The sequence below is a fragment of the Ciconia boyciana genome, chromosome 7 (assembly GCF_034638445.1).
Source record: "Ciconia boyciana chromosome 7, ASM3463844v1, whole genome shotgun sequence".
NCBI classification, from domain to species: Eukaryota; Metazoa; Chordata; class Aves; order Ciconiiformes; family Ciconiidae; genus Ciconia; species Ciconia boyciana.
The window spans coordinates 38,506,975-38,532,071 of NC_132940.1; the positions used below are offsets into that span (position 1 = coordinate 38,506,975).

The 25,097-nt window shown below is 43.6% G+C and overlaps 1 protein-coding gene across 1 annotated transcript; it reads left to right on the top strand.

The window, feature by feature from the left end:
• Positions 1–2,772: 2,772 nt before the first annotated feature.
• On the top strand, positions 2,773–24,243 carry SENP2 (SUMO specific peptidase 2). The gene is given in 19 exon segments (XM_072868246.1): positions 2,773–2,796; positions 2,799–2,826; positions 2,829–2,958; positions 6,219–6,274; positions 7,924–8,057; positions 8,910–8,985; positions 9,521–9,599; positions 11,111–11,255; positions 12,173–12,276; positions 14,144–14,241; positions 15,429–15,486; positions 17,311–17,365; positions 18,096–18,245; positions 19,624–19,755; positions 20,168–20,371; positions 20,499–20,578; positions 22,063–22,147; positions 22,845–22,940; positions 23,517–24,243. Coding segments are annotated over 19 exon segments (1,797 nt in total). The 3' UTR covers positions 23,580–24,243.
• The last annotated feature ends 854 nt before the right edge of the window (positions 24,244–25,097 follow it).

A 25,097-nucleotide genomic window follows, 5' to 3' on the forward strand; every position in this document is an offset into this window, starting at 1 on the left:
AGAGACTTTGGGTAATGCACAATTAATGAGCCCAGATTCTGTAATTATCTGTATTCACTATCGGATCAGAGATGGGACACAGGTAATGCATGCATATTTAAATGGCCAGTAACAGGATTCTGGATTTACATGCACCAAATGTCATAATTTTGAGTCATTACACATCAATGTACTGAGCAAGAAGCTCAAAGGCATAGTAAGGAATTAAGTCATGAAGTTAACCACCAGCTGCATAAATTACAGGGATTGAGAAATGTAACCAATGTAAAACTGCACTGTAAAGACATGCCAGGAGTTACAACATATAGCCTCTTGTACATCTAGCTATTGTTATATTTTCCTTCAGGAAAAAAAAGGAAATTTTTGCCATATATGTGAGAGATTAAAAAAAAACATTTCATGTAAGGTATGACAGGACACCCAACTCCAAGAAGAAAGATTCTCAGTCTGGTGGCATTAATTTAATGGAATTCTAACTTCTTTATGTATTTGGTTATTGATTCATATGATTGGTCATTGATATGATTTGGTTATTGATGTTTTAGAGGTCGCAATAGTCTTAATACCAAACACCATGTAAAAAAGAATCAGATCATGTAACTCCACATTAACTGTCCTCACATGCCTGAGACAAAACCTTCAGGCTGCACAGGACATCAGATGGGCACTGAAGATGCACTGACACTGCTGTCACAGGTACTCTTCCAGAACATGCAAAGCCATTCACACAGGCGTTTTAAAATAATTTAACAGCATTAAAATCACTGTCCTTACACTGTCCTGGTGAGGATAAGGAAGTGGTGTTATCAGGAGGCACAGAGGAGCTCATTTAAAATAGCAAACACAATTCCTAAGAAGATCTCTCCTATTTTTTCTGAACCCTGAGACTTCTGCGGTGGGTTATACTGCACGGGGGAGGATATCGCAGCTGGGGGGACGTGCCTCTCAGAGTAATCCTGCAGCCCTAGGGCTGGGTCCGCACCTGCGCTTGGGGTGCGGGGGTCCCAGGGCAGGAGAGAAACCTCAGCACCGTCCCTGCTCCCGGCGCAGCGCCTGCTGACAGGGCAGCAAGCGGTGCAAGGCAGCTGTACGAGCCTCATGTGTGCCACGTCTGCCTTGCGGGCAGGGAAGACCCCTTCCCCAAAAGACCATGCTTCCTCCTTTCCTAGTTTGTAGGATATTGTGCAGTGGGTTCAGCGCTCTTGCTTCCTCTGCGCAGATTTAGCCGTGGAGAGAAACAGCAGGAGTGTTGCAGACGAGTCTTGGCTTCGCAGAGCTAAACCGAGGAAATCCTTGCATCTTTCCTCACCCGGGAATTTGAACAAACGCCCTGCGCCCCCTCCAGCTCTCGGCTGCAGGATTCAGCTAAAACACGCGGGGTAGGGAGACAAATGGAGAAGCCGACTGAAGAAGCACCTCCAAGTCGCAGGCCCAGGGCAGGCCCTGCGCGGGGCTGCCGTGCCCTCTGCCGGGCTGCTTCCACCACCCACACGGCCCCGCGGCAGCCTTCCTACAGCCTGCTCGCACCCTGCCTGCGCCCCGCTACCAGATCGTGCCACGTCTGCGTCCAGGGCTCTGGCACCTTCTTTGGCCAAAGCCCTGAAGCGTAAGTGGAGTGGTAATTAAGTTCCTAAAGTAATGAGGAAGGTCGTTTTAATTAAACCAGACACCACCACTACCTAGACTCCCTGCAGGCATGAAAAGCTAGCGGGATCTCCTGCGACAAGGCCTGCCCCACAGTGCCGTTCCTGCCCCGAGCACTTTAATCTGCCCAGTTTACTCCACGGCTTCCTTCTTCGCCTTCCTTAAGACTTAAAAAATCATTTTCACTCCTCATGTGAAAAAGTCTCTCCAGGACGTGGCTGCAGCAACACCTGCAGTTTCCCCTGCTGATTTCCACCCCAGAGGTAACAGCCGATAAATGATCGGGAAGCGACGTATTGAAAAGCCCCCTTAATAGTGGGGCAGGGCGAGGGATTGCCCTAACAGCCGGCCAAACCCACCAGGAGGCAGCTCAACAGGGAAGCTTGTTCGCCAGCTCCAGAGCAGACGGTTAAGCAGGGCCACCGGGTGGGCTTCCTGAGGCGGGCAGTTAGGCGCTCCTGCATCACGGCTTGAGTCACAATGGTGGAACGCCGAACCCACCCGTTTACCCCTCCAGTCGAGCTTCAGCCATGGCCCAGTCGGCCGCTGCGGCGGGAGCGGCCAAGAGGAGGGGCACAAAGCGTCGGTCGCTTAAGCAGGGCAGGGCTTGGTAAGCCCGGGATTTGCACTTCCTCAACACCTGCGGGGAGAGGAAGCAGGAGGAGGCGGGCAGGGGCCCGCGCTGCCGGTCGGTCTCGCCTGCCTCTGTCCCTCGGGACGCGGAAAGGCTTCTCTGGCCTGTGTAGGGCGAGAGGGGCTTCTCCCCGAGGGGAGAGACCGGCCTCCCCCCGCCAGCAGCGCCGGGGAGGGCCCAGCAGCTCCCCGCGTCCAAGCAGGGCCCGCCCGGCCGGGAGCTCGGCGCTGAGCTCCCTGCCAGAGCCCAGCTTGGGCATTTCTGAGGGGTAAAGCCCTTTGCCCAGGTGCAGGAGGGCACCGAAGTCTGGCCGGGGTGGGCGGATGGGGCGGGGTGGCGCGGCGGGGAGGACACGGGCAAGGCGGGCCGTTAACGCCCCTCTCAGGCAACGGAAGGGTGGCAACGCGCATGTGCGCGTGCATTGTCCCTCCCCCGCCCCCCCCCCGCTCCTTAGGGGCGGTGGGAGGTCCCCAGGCCGACGGCGGCGGGAGCCAATGGGAAGGCGGCCCTGCGCCCGCGCGTGGGCGGGGCGGGCGTCGCGCGGGATGGGCGCACTTCCGCCGCGGGCGGCAGGGGCCTATGTACCAATGGCTGCTGGGGGCCCTCGGCGCCCTCTTCGCCGCCGCCCGCCGCCCCGCGCCGCCCCCGGCCCCGCCGCCGCGCAAGAGGCCGCCCCCCAGGTCAGCGAGCCGCCCCGCCGCCTCACGGCCGCCCGAGGGCCTCGCCCCATCACCAGCCCCCGTGGCCTCCCGGGGTGGGGCCTGCGGGACCCCCAGGGCCTGCTTGCCGGGAGCAGGAGCCCGCCCGGAGCCCGGCGCCTCAGCCGCCTCGCCTCGGCTTGAGGTGTTTGAGCCGAGGGCGGGAGCGGCGTTAGTCGCTCTGTTGCATCGTGAGCTCGGGTGCAGTGTGGTGTCTTGCCCTGGGGTTCCCCTCGCTCCGGCTGCCCGCCCCTGGGCTGGGCTCAGCCCCTCTGCCCGCCCAGAACCCCCCCTCCAGGGCGGTAGGGCTCGTGATGGGCTCCCAGGAGATCCGTGTCGTCCATCGCCCTCTCCCACTTTGGCACGGGAGTGGGTGAAGCAGAGCAGGCTGCGCCCCTCCTTCTGGCCCGGCTGCTGGCCTGTGTGGCTGTCCGTGGCTCACGCTGCTGTCGGGTCACCCTGTGCCCACGGTCACAGTTGTTCACGTGTGATGCTGAGATGATTGTGGGTTCCACATGTTCCCGATAAATCCGTTGGCAAACCCACCCCCTCGTTTGCTTTCCATCTGCACAGTGGGGGTTTGAAAAGAAGAAAAGGGGTGGAGACTTGGAGTACGTGTGTTGAAGGAGCAGAGAGCAGTATATATACATATAGGGATATAGTGCATGGAGGAAAGTCATGGCATGGGGATATGGTATGTATGTGGAGTGGAAGAAAGGGGGATGCCTTCCCAGGTGTTAACCACTGCCGGTGCCCCAGAGCTCCCAGTGACAGACGGCTAAGCCATCTCCGTGCCTATCGCTTCTGTCTCTCAGAAGAGAGGGAACGTATGGATTATGTGCCATGTTTTGGGGAGTATGGTTGCTCCCTCTGGGAGAAACTGTTGCTCCAGGAGGCTCTGCTTAGTGTCTCATATTCCAGAGTGAATGGAAAAAGTGAATGTCTTCTGGAAAGAGCCAGTTGTTGCACAAGTAGTTGTTCACAGCTGCTGTGCAGAGCACAATCCCAAACTGAAGATCATGCCTTTGTAGACGCTGCAGGCTGTCGTATCATGGTCTGACCAGGAGACCCAGTTTTGCTAAGAGATCACTGGGAATGATAGGCGAAGCAATTAGCATGAAATTCAAGTGAAACTGTGTTAGGTGGGTTCAGAAGCTGTCCTGATGAAAATAAGTTTTCCAACAGTGCTCTCTGACATATGCTTTAAAATGGCAAAGATGTTCCCAGCTCCTCTGTGTGAGTCTCTTCAAGGAAATCTAAACCACAGGGTGGTTATAATTTCTACCACTTGAAGTTTTCCCGTGGTAGAAGGATGAAAAATTACGGGCATGGGTGGTGAAACTGGTGGGGAAAGTAGATAAGCATTAGCTACTCTTGTACTTCACCACTGAAGCACAGTGTGTGATTTTTTGGGGGGGGGGTTAACCTGTGAAAACTTGAATTTTTTACAAATGTAAATTATAAATCTTAATGAATGGTCCTCAACACTGGTGGGGAAGGAGTTTTTGAAAATAAGAGTGCCTGAGCTTATATGGGTGTCTGCGGAGTTATTGAGTTTTTGTAATACCTTATTTTTTTCCTGTAGTTGCTAAGGAGGCAAGTAAAATGCTGGGCATAAATAGGTGCTGTCTTCTCTAGAGTGTGGAGCATGCATCTTTACATGGAGAGCGGTCTCAAATTGCTTTTATTTTCTGGCCCATTTTTTCAGCATGTTTCAAATATTACTCAACACCCTGTGCACTTACCTGGTTTCTTCCAGGCCCTTGGCAAAACCCCAGCTGCAATGACACAATTTAACCTTCTCACGGGGTTGTGTATTCCCATCAGAGGCAGAGGTAGCTAAGCATAGGTTCGTTTTTTCCTTGCCTTTTGCTCATCTGTGTTCCCTGGCCATGCCTACTTCAGAGCATCCAAGATTTCCCAATTTATTTCTTGAATTATCAAGAGAGAATTCATCTTTTCTCATGATAAAACTGATTCTAAACCTTCAAGTGGTTGGTAAAGTAAAAAAGGACAAAACAATGCTCTCACAGGTGTTGGGTGCTCTGCTAAAGCTGGAGAAAGAGGCACTTCTGCTCAAAAACAGTTATTGTAACTGCAGTCAGGTATTTAAACTGCTTATCTCAGAACGTAGCCTTGAGGAGGTTGAATTTTGCTTTCTCTCTGCTGGAAAGTTTTCACTGAAGAGCAGCTCAGAATTAGTTAGCTTTTGCTAAAAATTGAGCAGGACGATACAAATATTTTGTCGTCTTCAGTTTTACCTTCTGAAATACCAAATATGCTGAGTAAGAATGCATTTTTATAGGAATGTACTTGCCTTTAATACCTACCCCCCAATATTTTCTGCCTGACTTTAATAGCACAGTAATAGCAAATATTCTTTATATTGTATGAAAGGTGCCATTAAGGATATCAGTTACTTTTTGTGCTCCTGATACAGGCAGAAGATAGTCCAGAAGCGATGATACCAGCAGGGTTTGGGAGCATAAAAGTTTAAAAGAAATTACTTTGAGTACAGAAGACCAAAGAATTCTTCAAAGAATCCTTGCCATCTGTCGTGGCATTTTTGGAGGCAAATAGAAACAAAAAAACCCCCTAGGAACAACCTTTGCACTCTGTTCCCAAAGTAAAAATTTTTACTAGTTTTTATCATTGTTATCAACTGATAATAATACTTGGACTTACGCTTCGTAAGAAAGGGTGCAGCTAAGAATTATTTCAAGAACTAGTTCACGAGTGCTGATTTAGCAGTAAGTTATTTAAGTGGGTGTATGCATGAGTTGCTTTCCCACCTTTTATTTCCTGTCCTACTTAGACTTTTTTTTGCAACTCAGTGTAGTGATTTATGAACTTAGATGCTTTAGTAATCTCTGGTATGCTTCTTTCCTTGAGGAACGAGTAAAACTTTGCATATGAACTTAAGCAATTTTTTGGTGATAGGAACAAACGTAAAACATTAGGAAGCATTAAAAGAACGAGAAAAAGAAGCCTAATATGCTTTAGCGGGATAATTAGCTCCCTGTGAGCAGTCTGTTGACTGGGAGAGGTGGGGGATGTTGATGAGAGGTGCTCAGCAGTGGCAATTGGGTGGGTGTGTCTGAGGTGATCCCAGGGGTGCTTGGAGGGTGAGACCTTTGGGATATGAAAACTAACTTTGGAAGTTTAGGCCCTGTGAAGGGATGTCAGCCTGTTGGAAGCTTACCTGTGGTTGCAAAACACTGTTCTGTGTGTTCTTTCCTCAGCATTCGGCCACCTGTGGAAGATCCTGACCAGGCTCAACCAAAAAAGCAAAAATCAGGTATTGCACATTACAGAAGTATTTAATATGCCTGATTTTTCTTAGGTTTCATGTACCTTAGAAAACTCTGGCTTTTGTACTTCAGCATTGTTACTGAAACTGTGGCTTTTCAAGCCATTCTTTCCTTGTGGCCATCTGTGTAGCCAGTGGCCTGAGGGTGTATCATAGGGCCTAGCCCTATATATGATGTTATCTCTGTTGACTGTGGCAGGGCACAATACTCTTACTGCCAGCCGGAGATATCCCAGGTCTCTCTGGTGGTGATCCCATGCATGTCAGTAGAAAGAGCATTTTAAATCAAAGCTGTGTGCTCCCTCCTATCTCTATTTGCGATATATCTCTGTGAGTTCAAAATACCCGTATGTCTTATGAGAAATCACTTAGAATCTGGGATATGAAGGAAGGTAACTTTAAACTGATGGCAGGCAGAGAAAAATGGTATTTCAGTGAGCTAGTGAGTTTGGGGGGAAAAAAAGCTGAATTGAAAACAGAAGAGTCAGATTAGTCTGAATCTGAAAATTTTGGCCTGTGCATTTTGAAAAGATAGAGGAAGGATGAGTAAAGAAAGATGGAGATGCATCAGAGCATAGGCATAGCAGAGAACAGTGGGATAGAGAAGTGCTGTCTTCGCTGGGGCTTTCTCTGATACCCCCTCCACAAAGTGTTTAAGGGTAAAATTATGCAGCTGCCTGCAGCTGTGTCAGTGCCTCTGGATGCCAGCTGCATTGGTCATGATTTGAGATGGACATTTCCCCTTTTCCGTCTTTACTGATAAAGAGGGAGAAATGATGCTCTTTAGGCTGTATGACATTTCCTAGCACAAGTTCTATGGGGAGATGTGGAGCTTCCTAGTTACTGCTTGGCAAATGACACTGCCCCTTATTTAATGGTAGGGGCTGCTGAACTGTTTGTGTGCTTTTCAGGCTTAAGAGCATAAAACAATTGAAAAATATGTCAAATTGATATCTTGCTCCCCTATCCCTCCTCCTTTTAGCAACATGACCAACTCTTGGTAGGAACAATTCCCATGTCTCAGTAAGTAGGCCAGACCTGCTTCTAAGAACGTGGTACCATCTATGGCCTCGTCTGCTAAAATGTCATTCTCTTATCTTCAAACAAATGCTGTTGTCTAATATGACTTAATCTCTATCACAACCCCTTATTAGACAGCCCTGGCTTGTCGATGTTTGGAAATACTGTCTGAGGGCTTGCATGTCTCTGCTTCTTTAATACTGAAAAGAACAGGCTTGGGTAGCTTTGGTTTCTAGACCTCAGTGAACAGCTTCTCTCAACTAGACAACAGTGACACATAATAAACTGCAAGAGTACCTGCATGTGTGGAGGGGATGAGGAGGATAAATTGCACCCTGTGCTGCTTCTCTGGAAACAGGGAATGTTCCCAAAAGCAGGGTGCTTTTGCAGATCTGGCTGGCAGACTCACGGGTTAGTCTTTGAGCTCCAGCTCTGAAGGACTGTGCAGTGAGCCAACTAATACAAATATCACCACTGACTGCTGTTGGCAGAAGGGTGTGTAACTTGAAATGAATTACACTGCCTTAGGTGGGATTAAGGAGATGTGCTTTAATGCAAATAGAAATGCTAATCCCCTTTTAAATCATGCTCTTATATGGCCTGTCTTTGTTTTTTAGATTACCCCATCTCTAAGCGTAAAGAGAAAGTTGAAGAAGTTTCTGCTGTGGTGAAGGTGCCAGCCAAGGCAACAAGTGAACGCCAGAAGGCTTCAGTCAGCAATGCCGCTCCAATCACAGAGTCTGCAGAAGAGGTTAGCAAGGATTTTGAAAGTAGATAGAGTCTGTGCAAGATGAAAGAGGAAGCAGCTCTCCCTAATGCATCTTGAAATTGGGCCTGCTCTGAGCCTGTACAGCAGTAGGTTGTTCTTTGCCATTTATAGCAGGCAGCTCTTGTGTGCTGGGTTTGCCTTACTCAAGCTTGCGTACTCTGCTGTAGCACTTGCAGCTGAGGAAGGAGCTAAATGTTTGTCTTCCAGATACTTTACAATTGTTCAAGTTTATAGTTTTAGTGTGTTTGTAAACTGTTACTCTCTAGCTTGTAGTTAAGGAGTCAAAATACGTTACAGTACAAGAAAAGCTGCATACTTCCTCTGGATAAACCTCTTTCTGCTAGGTTCGTTATCCGCCAGTCCAGGAGAGGATTCCTGTAGGACTTTGGCTCTGTAAAAATGAGTCATGAACTGCTTGACTCTGTAGTTTGGTTCAAAGTTATAGTGCTATTTTTCTTATTGCCCCATAGGATAAGAGGAATAAGAAACTGTCATGGTCTAATTATTCATTCCTGAGAGAGTCACTAACTCTTATTAGTACAAAATGTATTTTTCGAGGGCTAAACTATCATACTTTGGAATGTTTAGGAGCTGACAGAGGAGAACTCAGCGATAAGCTTGTGTTGTTTTAATTACTGCACGTATGAGAGCTTGTATTAAAAATGAAAGTGTACTTGTCAGAGATCCTGCAAAGATTTGCATTCTGCTACAATCTGAACCAGCAAATCATGGTCCCCAAGTCATAGTAGAGCTGGCTAAATTTCAGGAAGTTTGTTTGCTTGGATTCACATTCGGGTTATACTCACATTAGTACTTTTTTTGTTTTTATTTAAGACTCAGTCCACTTCTTCTGACCCTTCGTCTAAAAGACCAACAGGTTCTGCGCTAGAAATAGAAATGCTACAAATTGGTAAGGCTGAGATCACATTATTAACTTGTTTCTTTTTCACCCTACCTTATGTACTGTGCAACTACCCCTAGGCTTATGTACAGATTATTGCAGGCACAATATCTGGGTAGTACCTAGGGATACTTGAGTGTGAATTCTGTTTCTTCCCTGCATCCTTGCATTGCTTCTGGATTGGGGCCAGGCATTTATCTTGTCATCTCAGTACAAGAGCTGCCTTGGATGCAGTCCTTCAGTTCTGATATGTCCACTATTAGCTGGCCAGAAGTAAATTGTTTTAAACACTAATTTTAGGTAGTAGATCCTGATAACCCTTTTTTATTGAAGGTTTAGGCTGTCAATACCTTGTTTGCACAACCTTCTGTAGTTGCCAATATGAAAATCTGAAAATATCCTAAAGTAACATAACACAAATAATATTATGATGTAAGAGAGAAAATGAAAATAATTTCTTTTTGGTGAAGCTCTTTACTGTAAACTCATAAAACTCTTCAGTTTCCTTTTATAGTTACTGATGACTTATGCTCTTCTCTTGTAGATAAAATGCCTTGTGGAACCAGTACTTGCTTGAATAAGGAAACACTGTCCCTTTCTCACAAGACAATTCCATGTCTGAGGTAAAAATCCTTCTGTTTTCTTTGACTTCTTCTCTGAAAGGTTTGCTGTCTTTCACTTTTGTTCTTGAATTTCCTCTGTGTTGCCTAACATTTGTATTTGTGTCCACATAGCAATATTTTTCCAAAATATATGGAACTCCTCCGTGCTGCTATACTAAGGGATGTCTCCAGCTGCTTCCCCCCCCCCAACCAATTTTAAACTTTTTCTTTAAATCCAGATACTTTGTAGACACAGGAGATTAGATAAAGATTAAAGGTCTGTGGTGGGAGGAAGTGTTGAACTTGAGGAGAGGCTGAGACCAGGAATGCTTCTGAAAAGGTCCTAAATAGTTAATTTGACAGGAACAAAAAAGTTGTTGTTTTAAAAAAATAAAACCAAAAACCCCAATAACCTTCTCTCAAAAAAAACTTCCGTGATGTTTGGCATAAAGTAGTTCCTGATTTGATAAAAGGACTAGCCTTTACATTGCATTTGTTTTGAATTATTGTTTGGGGGATGCTGTGGCATTGTTTGTACGCTTACCTCAGAGTCAGAAATAGCTGGAAGGAGGAGGGAATGGGTCATGACATGATTTGATGCTACTGTTTGCCTTCCAGTCTCAAAATTGGATTGATAGTCTTGCGTGTACTGCAGCTTGGAGGTGCTATGGTGACAAAGTTACGAAGTCCAGTTGGAGGCCAGTCAGTAGCGGTGCACCCCAGAGATTGGTACTGGGGCCAGCACTATTTAACATCTTCATTAATGACCTGGACGATGGGACAGAGTGCACCCTCAGCAAGTTCACAGGTGATACAAAACGGGGAGGAGTGACTGATGAACCCAATGGGTGTGCTGCCATCCAGAGGGACCTGGACAGGCTGGAGAACTGGGCAGAGAGTTTGTGAAGTTCAACAAGCAGAAATGCGAAGCCCTGCACGTGGGGAGGAACAACGCCATGCAGCAGCACATGCTGGGTTGCCTAGAGAGGTGGTGGAGTCTCTGTCCTTGGAGATGTTTGAAAACCTGACTGGACGTGATCCTGGGCAACCTGCTGTGGGTCACCCTGCTTGAGCAGGGGTTTGGACCAGATGGTCTCTAGAGGTCTCTACCAGAATGATTTTGTGAGGAAAGCAGCAGCTATGCTTTGCTGCCAGTTCACTAGCTTTTAGAAGAGCTGAGGGTTGGATGGTATGAATAACACACCTGCATGGTTCTTTAGTCTTCTGTATTGACTCAGGACTTGGACTGCCATGGACATAACGTGTGCCTCTGAGTGCAGTTGTGACGTGCAGATCAAACAGCAATGTATATTCAAGGCAGTTGTTCTGATTTTCACTGTTACTTCTCTGTACTTTCCTGTTAGCCAGTTGAAGACAGCAGGCCTTCATCTGAAAGTCCTGAACATCTTGTGTCTGGCTCCATCATCATCAGTGTACATGCTTTACAAAATAGTTGGTGGTGGAGCTTGAATCAGGAGGTGCATATTTGAATGTTCGTTTGATACTGTTTCTTTTGCTGTTGATGTTTTTAGCACAAGCAGGCATGGCAAACACCACATCAAACCTGCTCCAGATGGCATCTTAACACTGAGGCCACCCATTAAGGAGCGCACTGTACCAGAATCCACGACTTCGGAAGTCAGCAAAATGGGGAGGGTTTTCTGTACTGCGGAAGAGGTACGCTGGGTGAGAAAGGTGTCTTTTGAAATGAAACAACTTAGCAGTTATAACAAAGCTGTATGTAAACGCTGAAGTGGCAGTTTGTAACAGCACAGTGGGTATAGTTAATGAAGTTCAAGGAATGCTTCTGGAAAATCAGCGTATAGTGTTTTATTTGCCTTTACATGCATCAAGTCTTGGAACAGAGCAGTGCTTTGTTGCCCAAAGATTGAATTTTAAACCATTTTCTTGGAAATGGTGTGCTGGGGGAGGACCATCCAGTCAGTTTCACTTGTAAGTAGAGCTGTACTGCCTTGTCACTAAGCGTATATTTGTTGCAGAGTTGTTTCACTATTTTGTCCTTAACCTAGCTCAACTGTCATCTTTACACAGCAACTTTAAAAGGATAATGTAGGCAAAAAAACACTCAGTTGCTGATAATCCTTCCTTACAGGACTATCTGAGAGGTCTTTCCCTGTCCTTTCTTTCCAATATCTGAAGCGACTATTGGAAAATTCCTGATAAACCTAGCTTACATGGGTGAAGAACTTATACCGAAGTACTGGAGAAGCAGGCCATGGCAAATTGTGGAGTATGATTGAGATACCCTGGGGACTCATACATCATTATGTATATTGACAGGAATGCATATTAGCCTGAATTATTATGCAAGGGGTGCAGACCACAGCTAAAGAGAAGAGGCCCTCATTTGAGGAAACAGTTGCAGAAGGAATTTTGAGGTTTATAGTGGGACACAAGTTCCTAGAGCAGGTCTAACGCAAAATTAAGCTGTGGGAATTCCTGCTAAAGTATACTTGAATAATGTGCCAGTATTTTATGAACAGCCTGTGCAGTCCACACTATATCCAGATTACAAACATTTGCTTCATATGCAGTGGTTCTAATCTGTTTGTTTTTTCCCTCCATCCTGCTAGGATGTTCAGCGAGGAGAAAAGGAGAAATACAAACAGCTCTTGGAACTGGTAAAGGAAAAATATCCTAGAAGCCGCCCTAATTTACAGCCGACAAGTTTCCGCAAGTAATTATAGGAAAAATAACCATTAATGTTTTGGTGGTAACTTTGTAGCTGTTGTATATGGAAGTGGAGGGAAATTAAACTTTCCTACTCTCAGGGTTCTGGACAATGTCCCAGGGCAGGTGTTGGGGCAAACTCATTTTTAAAAGACTGACACCCCTCTTCAGCTCCCTGCAATGAAGCATGAATATTCTCTGAATGTGTATTCTAAAGATGAAGATTGCTTTGTTGGTATGGATGTGTTTTTCTTTCTGATACTCCTTTCTTGTTTCTGTGTTAAGAAAGGTACTATCTAGTTCTAGTGCTGGCAGTGTAACTTCTAATATAAAAATCCACAGCCCTGGTTATTCCGTAGCACCATGAAAAATAATTTATCTTCCTCTTGTTCGCAATTGATGAGTTTTTCCTTGGTCAGGAATCCTGTTTTATCTGAGAACATGAAACTTAAGGTAAACACAGGGAATGCCAGAATTTTCTCTGTTTCTTTCTACCTCTCCCAGTCCTTCTCGCACAAATTATAGGAAGTTTTCTCTTTGCAGTACACTAAATTAACAGAATCCCCCTAGTGTGTAGAATTCCAGTTCCTAAAGCAACCTGCAAAGGGGAATGTGTGTGTAATTCCGATTCATATATTACCAGTGATGAGTATATTTGATATCATAACTATGTCAAGAGATTGCACAAAGTTAACTACACGAGTGAAAAACAAAAAAAAAAAATAGAAGCCATTATCTTAGCGGAATAGTTACACTTCAAAGTGTGCAGAAGGGGCCTAATTCTTGTAAAATACTGATGCCAAGGTGGCGCTGAAGTTCCAACATGCCTTTCTACACAGTAAGACAGTAGAAAATGCCATGTTTTCTTGCAGTTTCCTTTAAATGCTATGAAACACAGGTCGTTACCAAGGCTTAGAAAAATCCCAATCTCTGCTCGGTGGTTCACAGCTAGAAAACATGTAAACACACGGCTTCGGAACAGTGTATCATGTTTAAACATTCTGGTGCATGAAAATTATATGGAAAACAGTATCTCATATAATTTTTAGATGCACTGGCAATAGCATTTCAGGGTGGGTCAAGACTCTGCTTTTGGCATCTAATCTCCCAGTCATTGATTATTGTGGTTTGGCTCATATCTCAGAGCAGACCTGGAGCATGTGAAACAGATTCCTTTCAGATGAAGCTAAACCAAAGAGTGTTCCTGTGGAATGTATCTAACGCACTCCGACTGCTAATGAGCATGTGGTCCCTAAGGTCAGAGTAGAGCAGATCTGAAGTAAAATGTCCCAGGAGTATGTATGTTGTGGACATTGCATTCTCAGTGTCAGCATAATCTTTAATAAATAGATTTAAAAAAATTGGTCAAGCATGGTTGTAATGAATGCTGTCTTGTCCCATAAAAAAAGTGGTCTCCTCAGATTAATCCAGATATTTGTAGGATGTGCAAAGAATACTTTTTAAAGAAAAAAACAAAAAAGCCAGCGATTTGCTGGTGAAAAGGTAAAGGAATCAAATTTCATGATTGATTAGTCTCTTTTGAAATTCTGGAGACAGAAAATTTGACTCCTGTATCTTCAGTATGCCTGAGTTGAAAATAGCCAAGCTTCTGAATGTAAACTGCCTCCTTCTGGAAATGCCCTTTGCATTTTTTCATGAAACCAGTGCAGGAGACAGGATGTTTCTGTCAAGGGATTAAACAGCCTAGTTTTACTTTACATATTTCTATTGCTTTAACTATGGCTTCCAATTCTAATGTAGACAGTTGCGTACGAATAAACTGTATCCTTTCTAGTGAATTGGTATGCCCTGATAACAAATGCCATACATATAAAAATTGTGATTCTTCTCTGTTGTTTTTTGCTGCACCAAAGTGTTCAAGCCTACTCCAAGGAACCAGTGATGACTGTGAGTCACCTGGAAGAACAAAAATATGGAGGAGATGTCTATCCACGTATGACACTAAGGACCAGTGAGTATCCCCATGATTCATATCTGTTCCACTTTGTAGGTAGACTTCAAATCAAAATAGGGTATTTCCTTAAGTCTCGAAGGTATAGATTACACTGAAAAGATTTGTCAGTGCTAGTGTATCATTAATCTGTGTCTATAAGGAAATCAGCCAGAGTGCTAGTATAGCTTATGTCAACTCTTAGAATGAAATGAGCTGTCTCTGGAAAAAAAGGGGGAAAAAAAAAAAAAAAGAGGGGGGGAACACCCCCCCAAACCATAGCTAGTTATTGGCTAAAATGGCTTTGTAAGTTTTTTGTTGAAGTGAAAAACTTTGTTTAAAATTGTACTTGAGAGTGATGTTTGTAGCTGCAGACATAACTCTGCACCATACAGGAGAACTTCGTAGTATGTGGCTGTTTGTACTAGTGGAGAGTGGTACATTACTGTGCACCCTTAGATGCCTGTTACTTAACTCAGAGTTGTGGTTATGTGTTACTCTCTAATCCCTTTTTAATGGTATACATGACTACTTCTGTGACAGCAGAGCTTCAAAACCAAGTAAGCTAATTGCACAGTACCACTGTTTGTATCAAGTTAGCTTCTTTATTAGATCGTCTTTAGCGAGTTGAAGATATGTAACTACTGAAGGTGACCTTAGTTGTATTCTGCAGAGTGGGCTAGCTAAACTGGTTTGCTGACAAGCTATTTTATTTTGTACCAGCAGTGTGTTATAATACCATGTGTTCATGGATATACATTTAATATTGTCCCAGTCTTTTTTTTTCCCTGTTCATTACTTAAATAATTTTTCATCAATACTTCTTTTTACATATCTGTGCCTTTATTATGCAATCATATGGGTTTTGAAGTTATTTCTGAGCAGGTGCTAGAATTTGGGGAAAGCTTGTTTTGTCATGGAAAATGACAAGCTATTCTTCTGAGCCTGGAGGAGCATCTGGTTTTGCAAAAATCACTCAGTTGTGTGCAGTCTAGGATTTAAAACTTAATAAATACCCTGCTTCAGCTCTCATACTCTTGCACATGATATTCAAAATTCAAACTGTTTGCCAGAGTTCAAACTTCCTAACCGTACAGTTGTCATTAAAGGTTTTTTTTATATTTGTCACCCAGAAACCGAGAGCCATGTACGTCTAATAGTAATTGAAAGTTGACTTCTCGTTTTCATATTACTGCTTTTCTGTGTAGGTATCAAACGTGCAGATGTTTGCAGCCCACAGTGGTCTCAGAGAAGTGATATGATCAGGTAGAGTCTATTTTAATCATGGTTCTTGTTTCTTTTGGCTCTGTGTGCATGTCTCAGCCTCCAGCAGTGTCCGGAAGAAGACAAATCATATTTATTGTCTCAGTACTGTGGAAGAGGAGTAGCTAGCTTGTGGCTCTGGAATTGCTCGCAAGCCAGTTGCATCTCAAACACAGCTCCCATGCCGTGCTGTGTGACAAACAGGGCTGTGCTGGTGTGGTGTTTGCTGGGTCCTTTGCTGTGGGAAGAAAGCCAGTGAGGGTGAGAGTGGTGGCCGTACCAAGTTGTCCTTGGATTTGCAGAATCCATTTTTGCTTGTGAGTGTCTTTCTGCCAAACCATTAATGAGCTGACGTCTCATTTCTTTCACTTTGAAACTAGCATCCTAAGCATAAGGATTAGAGAGCTTGTAAAGCCTGATGGGACCGAGGCAGTTTTTGTGACTTACAGGATGTCTTGGGTTTGAATATGAGACCAAAAAGGAAGCATGCAGTTGGGTTGTCTGCCTGTTTGAGAGGCCAGTGGACTCATTCGTATTGGCTGTCTGAGCTGGCAGGACTATGAGTTCAGATGGCTTTCTGTTGTTGAAGGAAATGGGTTTTTGGTTCCAGTAAGTGCAGCTACAGGGAGGGATTTTGTATGGCAATCTGACGTACGCATCTTTCTGCAGTGACCTGCGCTTAAATGAGAGAGGAGAAAGCGTAGATGGGAGCAGAGAGAGATTCAGTTGTGGCAGTCCTGTTTTTTAGCTAATTCTGTCCCTTTTCTCCCCATTTTAAACAGTAGTGCTCTATATAGCTGTGCAGCACTGTTTCTGTGCTTAAATTGTCAACTTAAGTTATTGTCAACTTAAGTTATTGTCAACTTAAGTTATTGTCAACTTAAGTTATTGTCAACTTAAGTTATTGTCAACTTAAGTTATTGTCAACTTAAGTTGTCACTGTTTCTGTCACTTAAATTGTCACGAGGGGAGAGAAGGAAATAAAATAACTGATAGAGTATGATGGGTTCAAGTAAAAGGAACATTTTCTTGCCTTTTTTTGCAGATTTAGCTACTAACTGAAGTAATTTGACAAGGCTTGTGATATCTACTCTTACCATGCTGGACTGAAAGCCTTTAAAGCACAATGAGTCTAGGATACCATGACAGTCTGTTGTAGGTCTCCCTCCTGAAAAAGGGGATCTTTGGTGACAGTGCAAATTCTTGTTTTTGAAGAAGGGACATATATATGGACAACTTTAATGTCTGTGTATTTGCTTGCTCTTCAGAGTCTGCATGGTTTTAATGATAATCCTCTCCAAATGGGGATAGTCACTCTCTTGACTAGCCTATAGAAGGCAAGTAGACATCCTGTAGCTGTCCCATTTTTAATTCAATGTGCTGGTCTTAGTTTCCGTAAGCTAACTATATTTGGATGCAAGTATAGTTGCAGATGTTCATGTTATACCTTGCAGCATAACACCTAGTGTGCAGTATTTATCACCAGTAGGTCACAAAGCACTTGATAGAGGAAGTGCTGGTTGCTTCCCTGTTTTCCAAATAATGAAACTGATAAAGAGAAATAAAAGGAGTCTTGCACATGTAGATAGAAGAAAGTTTGCAAAGCTCCCAGCTCTTCATTCTATCCCAGTCTTGCTGCTACGAAAGAATGGTGCTGGAAGCTGAGACGATGTTGTCACGTGTTCATGTGTGCAACTGAGGCTTTAGTCAGAATCAGCCTTGAAAAAGCATTTCTTATCCAGAAGGTGAATTCTTGAGAATTACATGGGACAGTACAGATATACAGCTCACTTCTCTTTCACTTTTTCGTTCTCCCTTTCTTCGCAGGTACTACACACCTGCAGAAAAGTCTCATGAACCAGTGAAACAAACCATTGCAGGGGTAAGCTTGTGTTACTCATTATTTCACTTTTTAGGAAAATACAGCTATTTGTGATCAGAAATTTTTGCACTCTTCACTTAAATACATTACTTGCTCAACAATATATATGTCCCGGTTGTTTTTCCCAGGTAAAGCGGGAGCGTTATTTTATGAGTAGCGCTATCACAAGGGGTTTCCTGCTGCCATTAATTTTGTTTATGGACTCTTATGAGCACACTACACTATACTATTTTTATTCTTCCCCTTTAATGTGCTGGTCATAGCTTCAGAATCTTTAGCGCACAGACTTAGTTGACGTGCAAAGCTGGACTGCAGTATCTTTAGTTTTGTCTTGTTTTGTGAGATAGGAAGTACCTCTTTTTGGAGTACCTGACTTTCATCTCTGGTCATGATTGAGATAGATAAAAAATAAAATTTTAATCATGGAAATCAGAAATATTAATCTCAATCTCAACTTGATACCTACATGTGGAGGCTTTGCTGGGGTTCTTAATGCTATTCCAAGCCAAACTAACTTTCTGCCTCTCTTGCCTCCGTTTAGTTTTGAGTGCTGCACTACATGAGTGCACAGCTGGAATGCAGTCATCAATAAAAAATAACTTTGGAGTCTGCTGGTTGGATGTGTGTACAAAAACCCTTCCAGTTTTATACATGAGCATGATTTTCTGCACTATCCCCTAGCAAACAAATCAGTACTTGCTTGCTAGCTTAATGTTCTTTTGTCTAACAGAGCCAGTATGGAGCTGAAGTCTCAGAAGAGGTGTTATTCCAATTACATCTGGCACCTGTTCTGTCCAGAAAGTCATCTGCCCTTGATGTGGAAGAAAAGAAATTCCCAAGCTCAGAAAAAGCAGTAGAACACTTTTCTCCGCTCACAGAGGTACCATAGCTGACAGTCTGTTAGACAAAACAGAAGGCTGTGAAACAGCTGCAAGGACCTCCATTTATTATAGGTGGTTCTTAAGACTTTTTGAAATCTTAAGAACTTGCATTTAACCTGTTACTGAGTGTCTGCAGCTGTGACTTCACAGTGCAAGGGTCAGCAATAAAGCTGGTTTTAAGGATTTAATATGCTCCACAAACTCCTTCAGTTGTGCTAACTTAAGGGTTAGCTTCTGCTAACCTGTGGGGCTTCTGCCAGCAGGACAGAAATTAGTCCAGGTTTAACAACAGTCTTCGTTCACAGAGCAGTGCTAACCTGATTCATACAGTTATATTGGCTGTGCCTCTTAACCTGTCCTACTATGGTGACAGAACCTGAAAAATAAGCTTTTGCTGATCCACAGTGTTGCATTGCTTGTGGGGGATCTGAACATCCTGTGCATGTCCTCAGGAATTCGCGGAGTCACGTATGCGCACTGAGCATGGTTGCACTACATGTAACAGTGGTCACAGGAGTTAACTTAGTTAAGCTATTCAACAAGGAGTGGGAGTTCAGGTTCCCCTATTTGTAAGAATTTTGGCTGCTTTTATTATTCGGAGTTGCAGTCGTGCTGATCTAATTGAGCACCTCCTCATTTGCCCATTGAGGATTGACTTGGAAAGGGCTAGCAAATCCCGAGTTTACAAAGTCTGCAGAGTGATGCTCAGTACAAGGAAAACCAGGAGTTTTTCTTGTTTTGCTAGCCCAGATTCAACCAAGAAGGAGATTCTATTGCAGATCAGAGTATTTTATACTAACAGACCTAGTGGTTTATTTGCATTCCTTAAGTGGATTTAGATGGAAACATCCATATTGCAACGAGTTGCATGCAGAACCTGGACTCCTGATTGCCTGACTCCAGTGTAGCTGCCTCAGTTTCCCCCTTTGCTGTTACTTGAGTTCCCTTTGAAGTCCCCCACCTTCACATTCTTTCAGGCTCCTGACTTAGCTGCCTTGGTATGGAGAATGCCTACTGTGATTGGCTTAAACCTCAGTATTTCGAGGGCTGCAGCATCACATGGGAAAGGTGTTTGCTGTACTTCTGTTGCTGGGATAGCATTTTTCGGCTGCTTTAGTGTGTTCACTAGTCCACGTGTTTTATATCAGCTTCCTTTGTGAAACCAAATTGAAGCAAACCTGGGCTCTAAAGTTCAAAGTTAGGATGGTGAAACAAACAAAAAAGTGGTATTGCTAACTTAGCAAAAAACTGGCAAAGCCAGTTGCTCTGTCACCTGAACTTAATTTACAGGCCTTGTCTCAGTTGAAAGCTGCCCACAGGTTAGTGTGCTCAATACTCTGTTTCACAACTCCTTCCCCATTTAATTGTTCATTTCAGGCCATGGAGAGAGAGGTCATTGCTGCATTTGGCAAAGGTGAGCCAGATGAGATCATGAGCAGTGCCTTCAAACTAAAGGTCACTCGTGAGGACATCCACACACTAAGGAACCTTCGCTGGCTAAATGATGAGGTAAAACTAGCTGCAGCACAGTGATATTCTAATTCAGCATTTATTTAAAAATACCCTTTCACTGTGTATAGAAGTCTTTTCAAAGTTATTTGATGACCACCACTGCAGAGCCTAGAAATATCTGTACAGTTCTTATTTTATGTACTCAAGGGTCTAGTGTTTCTGGAAGTTCCTTTACTTCTTGTATTATGCAGTTTCCAGGAGTTAGTCTAGGTTATTGGAGTGGGTGGCAGGTGTTTATCAAATTGCAGAAGTAACCAAGTGCAAAATTCTCGGAACAAAAGCTGACGGATGAGGCCGGAGTTCTCTCAGCTGCGTACTTAAGGGTGGCCAGCAAAGACATGTTGCTGTATTTTTCATTTGGTAAGCTAGTGCCTTATTTTACATCTCAAGTTTACTCTTTATGGTACAGGTCATTAATTTCTACTTGAGTCTTCTGGTGGAAAGAAATAAGAAGGAAGGATATCCAGCAGTCCATGCTTTTAGTACTTTCTTTTATCCCAAACTAATTTCTGGGGGCTACAAAGCAGTAAGAAGATGGACCAGAGGTGTGGATCTCTTCAAGCAGGACCTCATCTTAGTGCCCATTCACTTGAGAGTGCACTGGGCACTAGTGGTGAGTCAAACTGGCTTTTTATTTAGAACTGGATGGGGAGAAAAAACTAGCAAGAAAAGTCATTTAGGTTTTGTCATGTGTGCAGCACAAGGTTGTGCTTTGTCTAACAGTCACCTTTTAATAACAGGTCATAGATGTCAGAAAGACGACCATCAAATACTTTGACTCAATGGGACAAAAAGGGGACAAGATTTGTGAAACCTTGTTGTAAGTAACTGCTCAGTCACTGCTTTTATGTTGTGAATTATGAGAAGATTTTGGGATTTTGTCCCTGTAACATGACTGCAAGTTTTTGCATTTCTTGTAGATAATGAAACAGAAATCTTTGATTCACTTGCTGTGAGTTGTGTAATATTGACCACTTATCTAGTCTCACATTGTCCCCTCCACCCAGGGTCTTGGATGCCTGGATTCTGCCACCTTCCCACTATACGCGCAGTCAAAGCATCGCTATCAAATATGTGATAGCCCTGTGGCACACATGTACTGACTTTGTTAGTAATCAGTAAAACTGGGCTATTGACAAGAGGGAAGAATTTCAAGGAAGTGTTTCAAAATACCAACCTGACTGTAAAAGGATTACAGTCTTCCAAGAGTTTTTTAACTCCCCTTTCGTTAAGAACTTTCAGATTGCAACTCAGTAATGTCTTGGGGTATATAGACTCCTGTTTGTGATCAGCTACACATATACTTTTACTCTTTATTGCTTAGCTCTTTTATCCTTTTCTTGTATTGAGACCTTTTTCCCCCTGCCACTTGTAATGTTCATCCTTTCTACTGTAGTGAGCTATGTAACATGCTCCTTCTCAGTTTGTCTATACCTCTTGTATTCTGTTCAGTGTTTTAAACAAAGCCACCGTTTTTCCCTCTAGCTTACCCCAGCAGGCTACCCTTGTGTCTTTACTGTGTGTTATTTGTATTTCTGACATTCTCATTCAAGACAGATGTCTTGTAGCAAGCTTTTCCAGATGTATCAGCTGGCATGGCGTACATCTCAAATGTAATGGGTACAGTTTTTCATATTGTGCAAGCCAGCATCCTTAGATGTTTTTGCCACTGCTGCAGAAGTAGTAAAAACCATTAATCCAACAGCTTTGTAGACCAAGAGCAGGAGAGCAGCCCCACAGACAAACCAAGTGTTGTAGTTGTAGTCCCGTGCTCTCCCGAGCAGTTAACAGCAGATGCCTGGGAAAGGGTATAAGAACAGGTCTGCATCAAGTAATTTTTTCTTCAAGAGTATTATTCCAGCAACTAGTGACCTAGAAACTTCCTCAGCCAGAGGTGTTAGCCCAAAAGCTTTTGTATTTGTTCTTCCAGAGGTGCACCCAGTATGTGGGATTAAGGCACACGGTGGAATTATGGCATTATGGTTCCTTGCTTGGTTTTTCTGTTCCTCCTCTGATAACATGTGATTTGGCGTTTTATTGACCTCTGCTAAGCAATGAGATTACTCTTTTGTGGAAGTCTCTGTTGGAATTGTTGGTCTCATTCCTGACCATTAGCTCACAGCCTCTCACTGTGTTTGTAAATTTAAGATTTAGATTTTCCTCCAAATGCCTTAAATCAGCTGCTGTGAGGATCCTCTGACATTTTACTGTCCTTCCATTCATCTTCGTGTGATCCTTCAGCAGCTCTTTTTTTGTTGGCCTAAATTACAGAGATGAAGAGTGATTTTGTTTTGTTTTAAACAGCCGATACCTGCAAGAAGAAAGCCGGGAAAAAAGAAATCTGGAGCTGACTCTTTCAGAGTGGACTCTTCACAGCATGGAGTCACATGTATGTGAGCACTACGTGGATTTGAAATGTGAACTGTAACTCCTCATCACAAAGGTCTTAACACTTTCTAATGAGTCCAAGCCTTTAGAGAATGGCCATAAGCATCTCATGTTCTCAGGTACCACATTGGGCTGCAAGTGGACCAGGAAACCATGCTGGCATGAAATCTTTAAGCAGTGCCTCTCCTTGCTGGCTGAATGCTTTCTTTCTTTTAATTAGTTTGCCACATTAAGGTGAATCTGGCTTTGCCCCCATTTCGCAAGTCAGATTTTAAAATCTGTTTAGCTGTTGTCAGAGAACGTAGGCTTCTTGTTTGGAGCACAAATCCCAACATGTGACAAAGCAAAAGGTTGAGCTGATGTTTCTCAAAAAGTTAAGTAAAAAGCAGTATCTAAAGCCTCAATTTAAGAAACACAACACTGTGCAAATCTCAAGGCACCTTGCAGGAGGAAGGCTGCTATGCCTTTTCAGACTGCCAAGAATTTGGATTGTAACATCCAAGTAAAGGAAGCAGAGGGGAGGGATGATGTGCAGTTAATTGGGTCTATTCCTTGTGTTTGGGAGTGGTAAAAGGATTATGCAAGTAGGTTCACGAGTGTCTGGTTAGTGTATTGTTGGTATGGATAATGTGTGCTACTTCCAAATTGCTTTTCTTTTAAGATAGAGGAAAATTCTCCATCTGCTTTGCATTCATTAGGAAATCCCTCAGCAATTGAATGGAAGTGACTGCGGGGTTTTTATGTGCAAATACGCAGATTATATCTCCAGAGACAAACCAATAACCTTTACACAGGTGAGTGAAGGTTATAAAAGGCTCCATTTTGCACAGGTACAAGAGCCAGGGAAGTTACGCAGCAGCTGTTAATTGTGTCTGGGGCAGGGGCTGAGATTTTGTACCTCTCTCCGTTTTTGGTGCATGGTTGCTGGGGTTGGAACTTCAAAGTGACCTCAGCAGGACAGAGCTGTATTCTCCATCCTTACATATGGTATCTGCTTCCTACTTGAATCAGTGAGATTCCTCTTGGGCAAGATACTGCAGCCAGTGGGTTTGTGATATCTGGCCTTTGTATCTTTTGGAGAAATGGGTTTCACCCTTTCACCAGTTAAGACACTGGTTATTTTCCAACACACTGGTCTTGTATTAAAGTGCTTGTAAGCTGTTGTGTAGTCAAGTAAATCTGGTTTTGTTGGGTTGTCATGTCACCCTCTTAGGAGCCGTGTGGGTGAAACCCATGTTTGTACCCAAATGGCAAGCATTCACAGTTCTTAAAAGGAACTTCATATTAAAGAATTAACTGGCTGTTTATGCATATTTTCTGCCTCTTTCTGCCGTGACTTCGTATTTAATGGATTTTTCTTTTCTTTTCAGAATCACATGCCTTACTTCCGCAGGAAGATGGTGTGGGAAATAATCCATCAGCAGCTGCTGTGAGACATGCACTATTAGAGTAACACTGTGATCACCTTGGGGTGACTAACTCATTTTAGTTACTTTTCTAATACCTTATTTGAAAAGGCAACAGGCACACAAATTTTCCTCTTTAGGCTATGAAGTAGTGGTTAAGTTTTTTGTTTGTTTGTTTTCCCCCCTGATTTTGGAGACAGTAACTCTCTTTGAAATTAGCTAATGCACCTTAAGTGCAAGCCAGAAAGATTGCTGTGACCTTACCAAGGGAACGGTTAAGAACAAATGCTGTGAACCTCCATCGCTGAGGTGGATGCTCATACCTCGCAGCACACATGGCCACGTTATGGACAAATGGGATTCTGATCTGTGGTGGTGGTAACAGTCGTGTTAGCTGAATTTATCTTCCCAAGGACAATGTGCTTAGCTACTGTTTCCTGAAGGAGAGTTTTCTTCTGTTTCTGGAATATCTGTGATCTACTTGGTTCCTAAAACTGGATTTGTGATGACCATAGAAAGAAAGTGTTTACCATCTTTTGATTTGTAACAAATCCATAGTGAAGCCCCTGTAGTTGGGGTTGGTTTGTTGTTTGTTTGGGGTTTTTTTCTGTCTCCAGGGAGTTATCTAATGTGAAAAGAGAAATATTTATTTCTTTTTATTAAAATAAATATGTAACTTATATAAAGAGCCTTACTGGAATGAAACTCTACCTGGTAATGAAAGAGTGATTTTTTTTTTTTTTTAATTGAAAAAAAAGTTTGACGTATCAATGTGGTTTTTAGCTTGTTTACAATCTACGAGGAAGAAGACTCTAGCCAGGATGAGCATCAGAGCACAAAAGCCTCTAAGTGATTGTCACAAAATCCTGAAAGGGCAATCACGATGTCATTCAGCAACAAGGTGAGCAAGCACAATCCCAGTAATACCGAAGCAGGAGATTTCTCTTTGGAGTAACTCACTAGACTTCTCAGTAAGACAAACAAAGCATGTGCACACAGCTTGGTGAACATGGGCTGTCCAATACTGGAATCTGTTTAAGGCTAATAGGGGTGTCTCCATGCAGTATCGCAGTGTACTGCTATGGAAGTGGAATAAAATGTGCTAGCACCGATGTGCCAGGCTATGGACACGTGTCCTGCCAGGTTTAGTGGTGTTGCTGGATGTGTTACTGCCTTATTGCCCCTCTGCTGCAGGTACTGCCTCCACGCATCTGCCAAATGAAGAGCTTGTGTGAATTCTCACTCTCTTATGGTCAGACGAAGCTACATTAGTTTAAACATGGTGTTTCCCCCTTTCTTTCATTTTTATTCCTTTAGCTTACATTCCAGAATGGGAGTGGGATTTCAGGTCTTTCATTTACCATCACAGAGGAAAGATTGCCCCATAGCTGGTTTGAAAGCCACATGTATGAATGCTGGTATAAATAGCCATGTCAGATTGTTTCTGTAATGGCATAGTTACCATAGTGTAAGGTGATTTCTGACTGGTGATGAGGTATCTCCTCTCCTCAGCTCTGGGGGAAAGATGGTGGGTTTGGGGACATC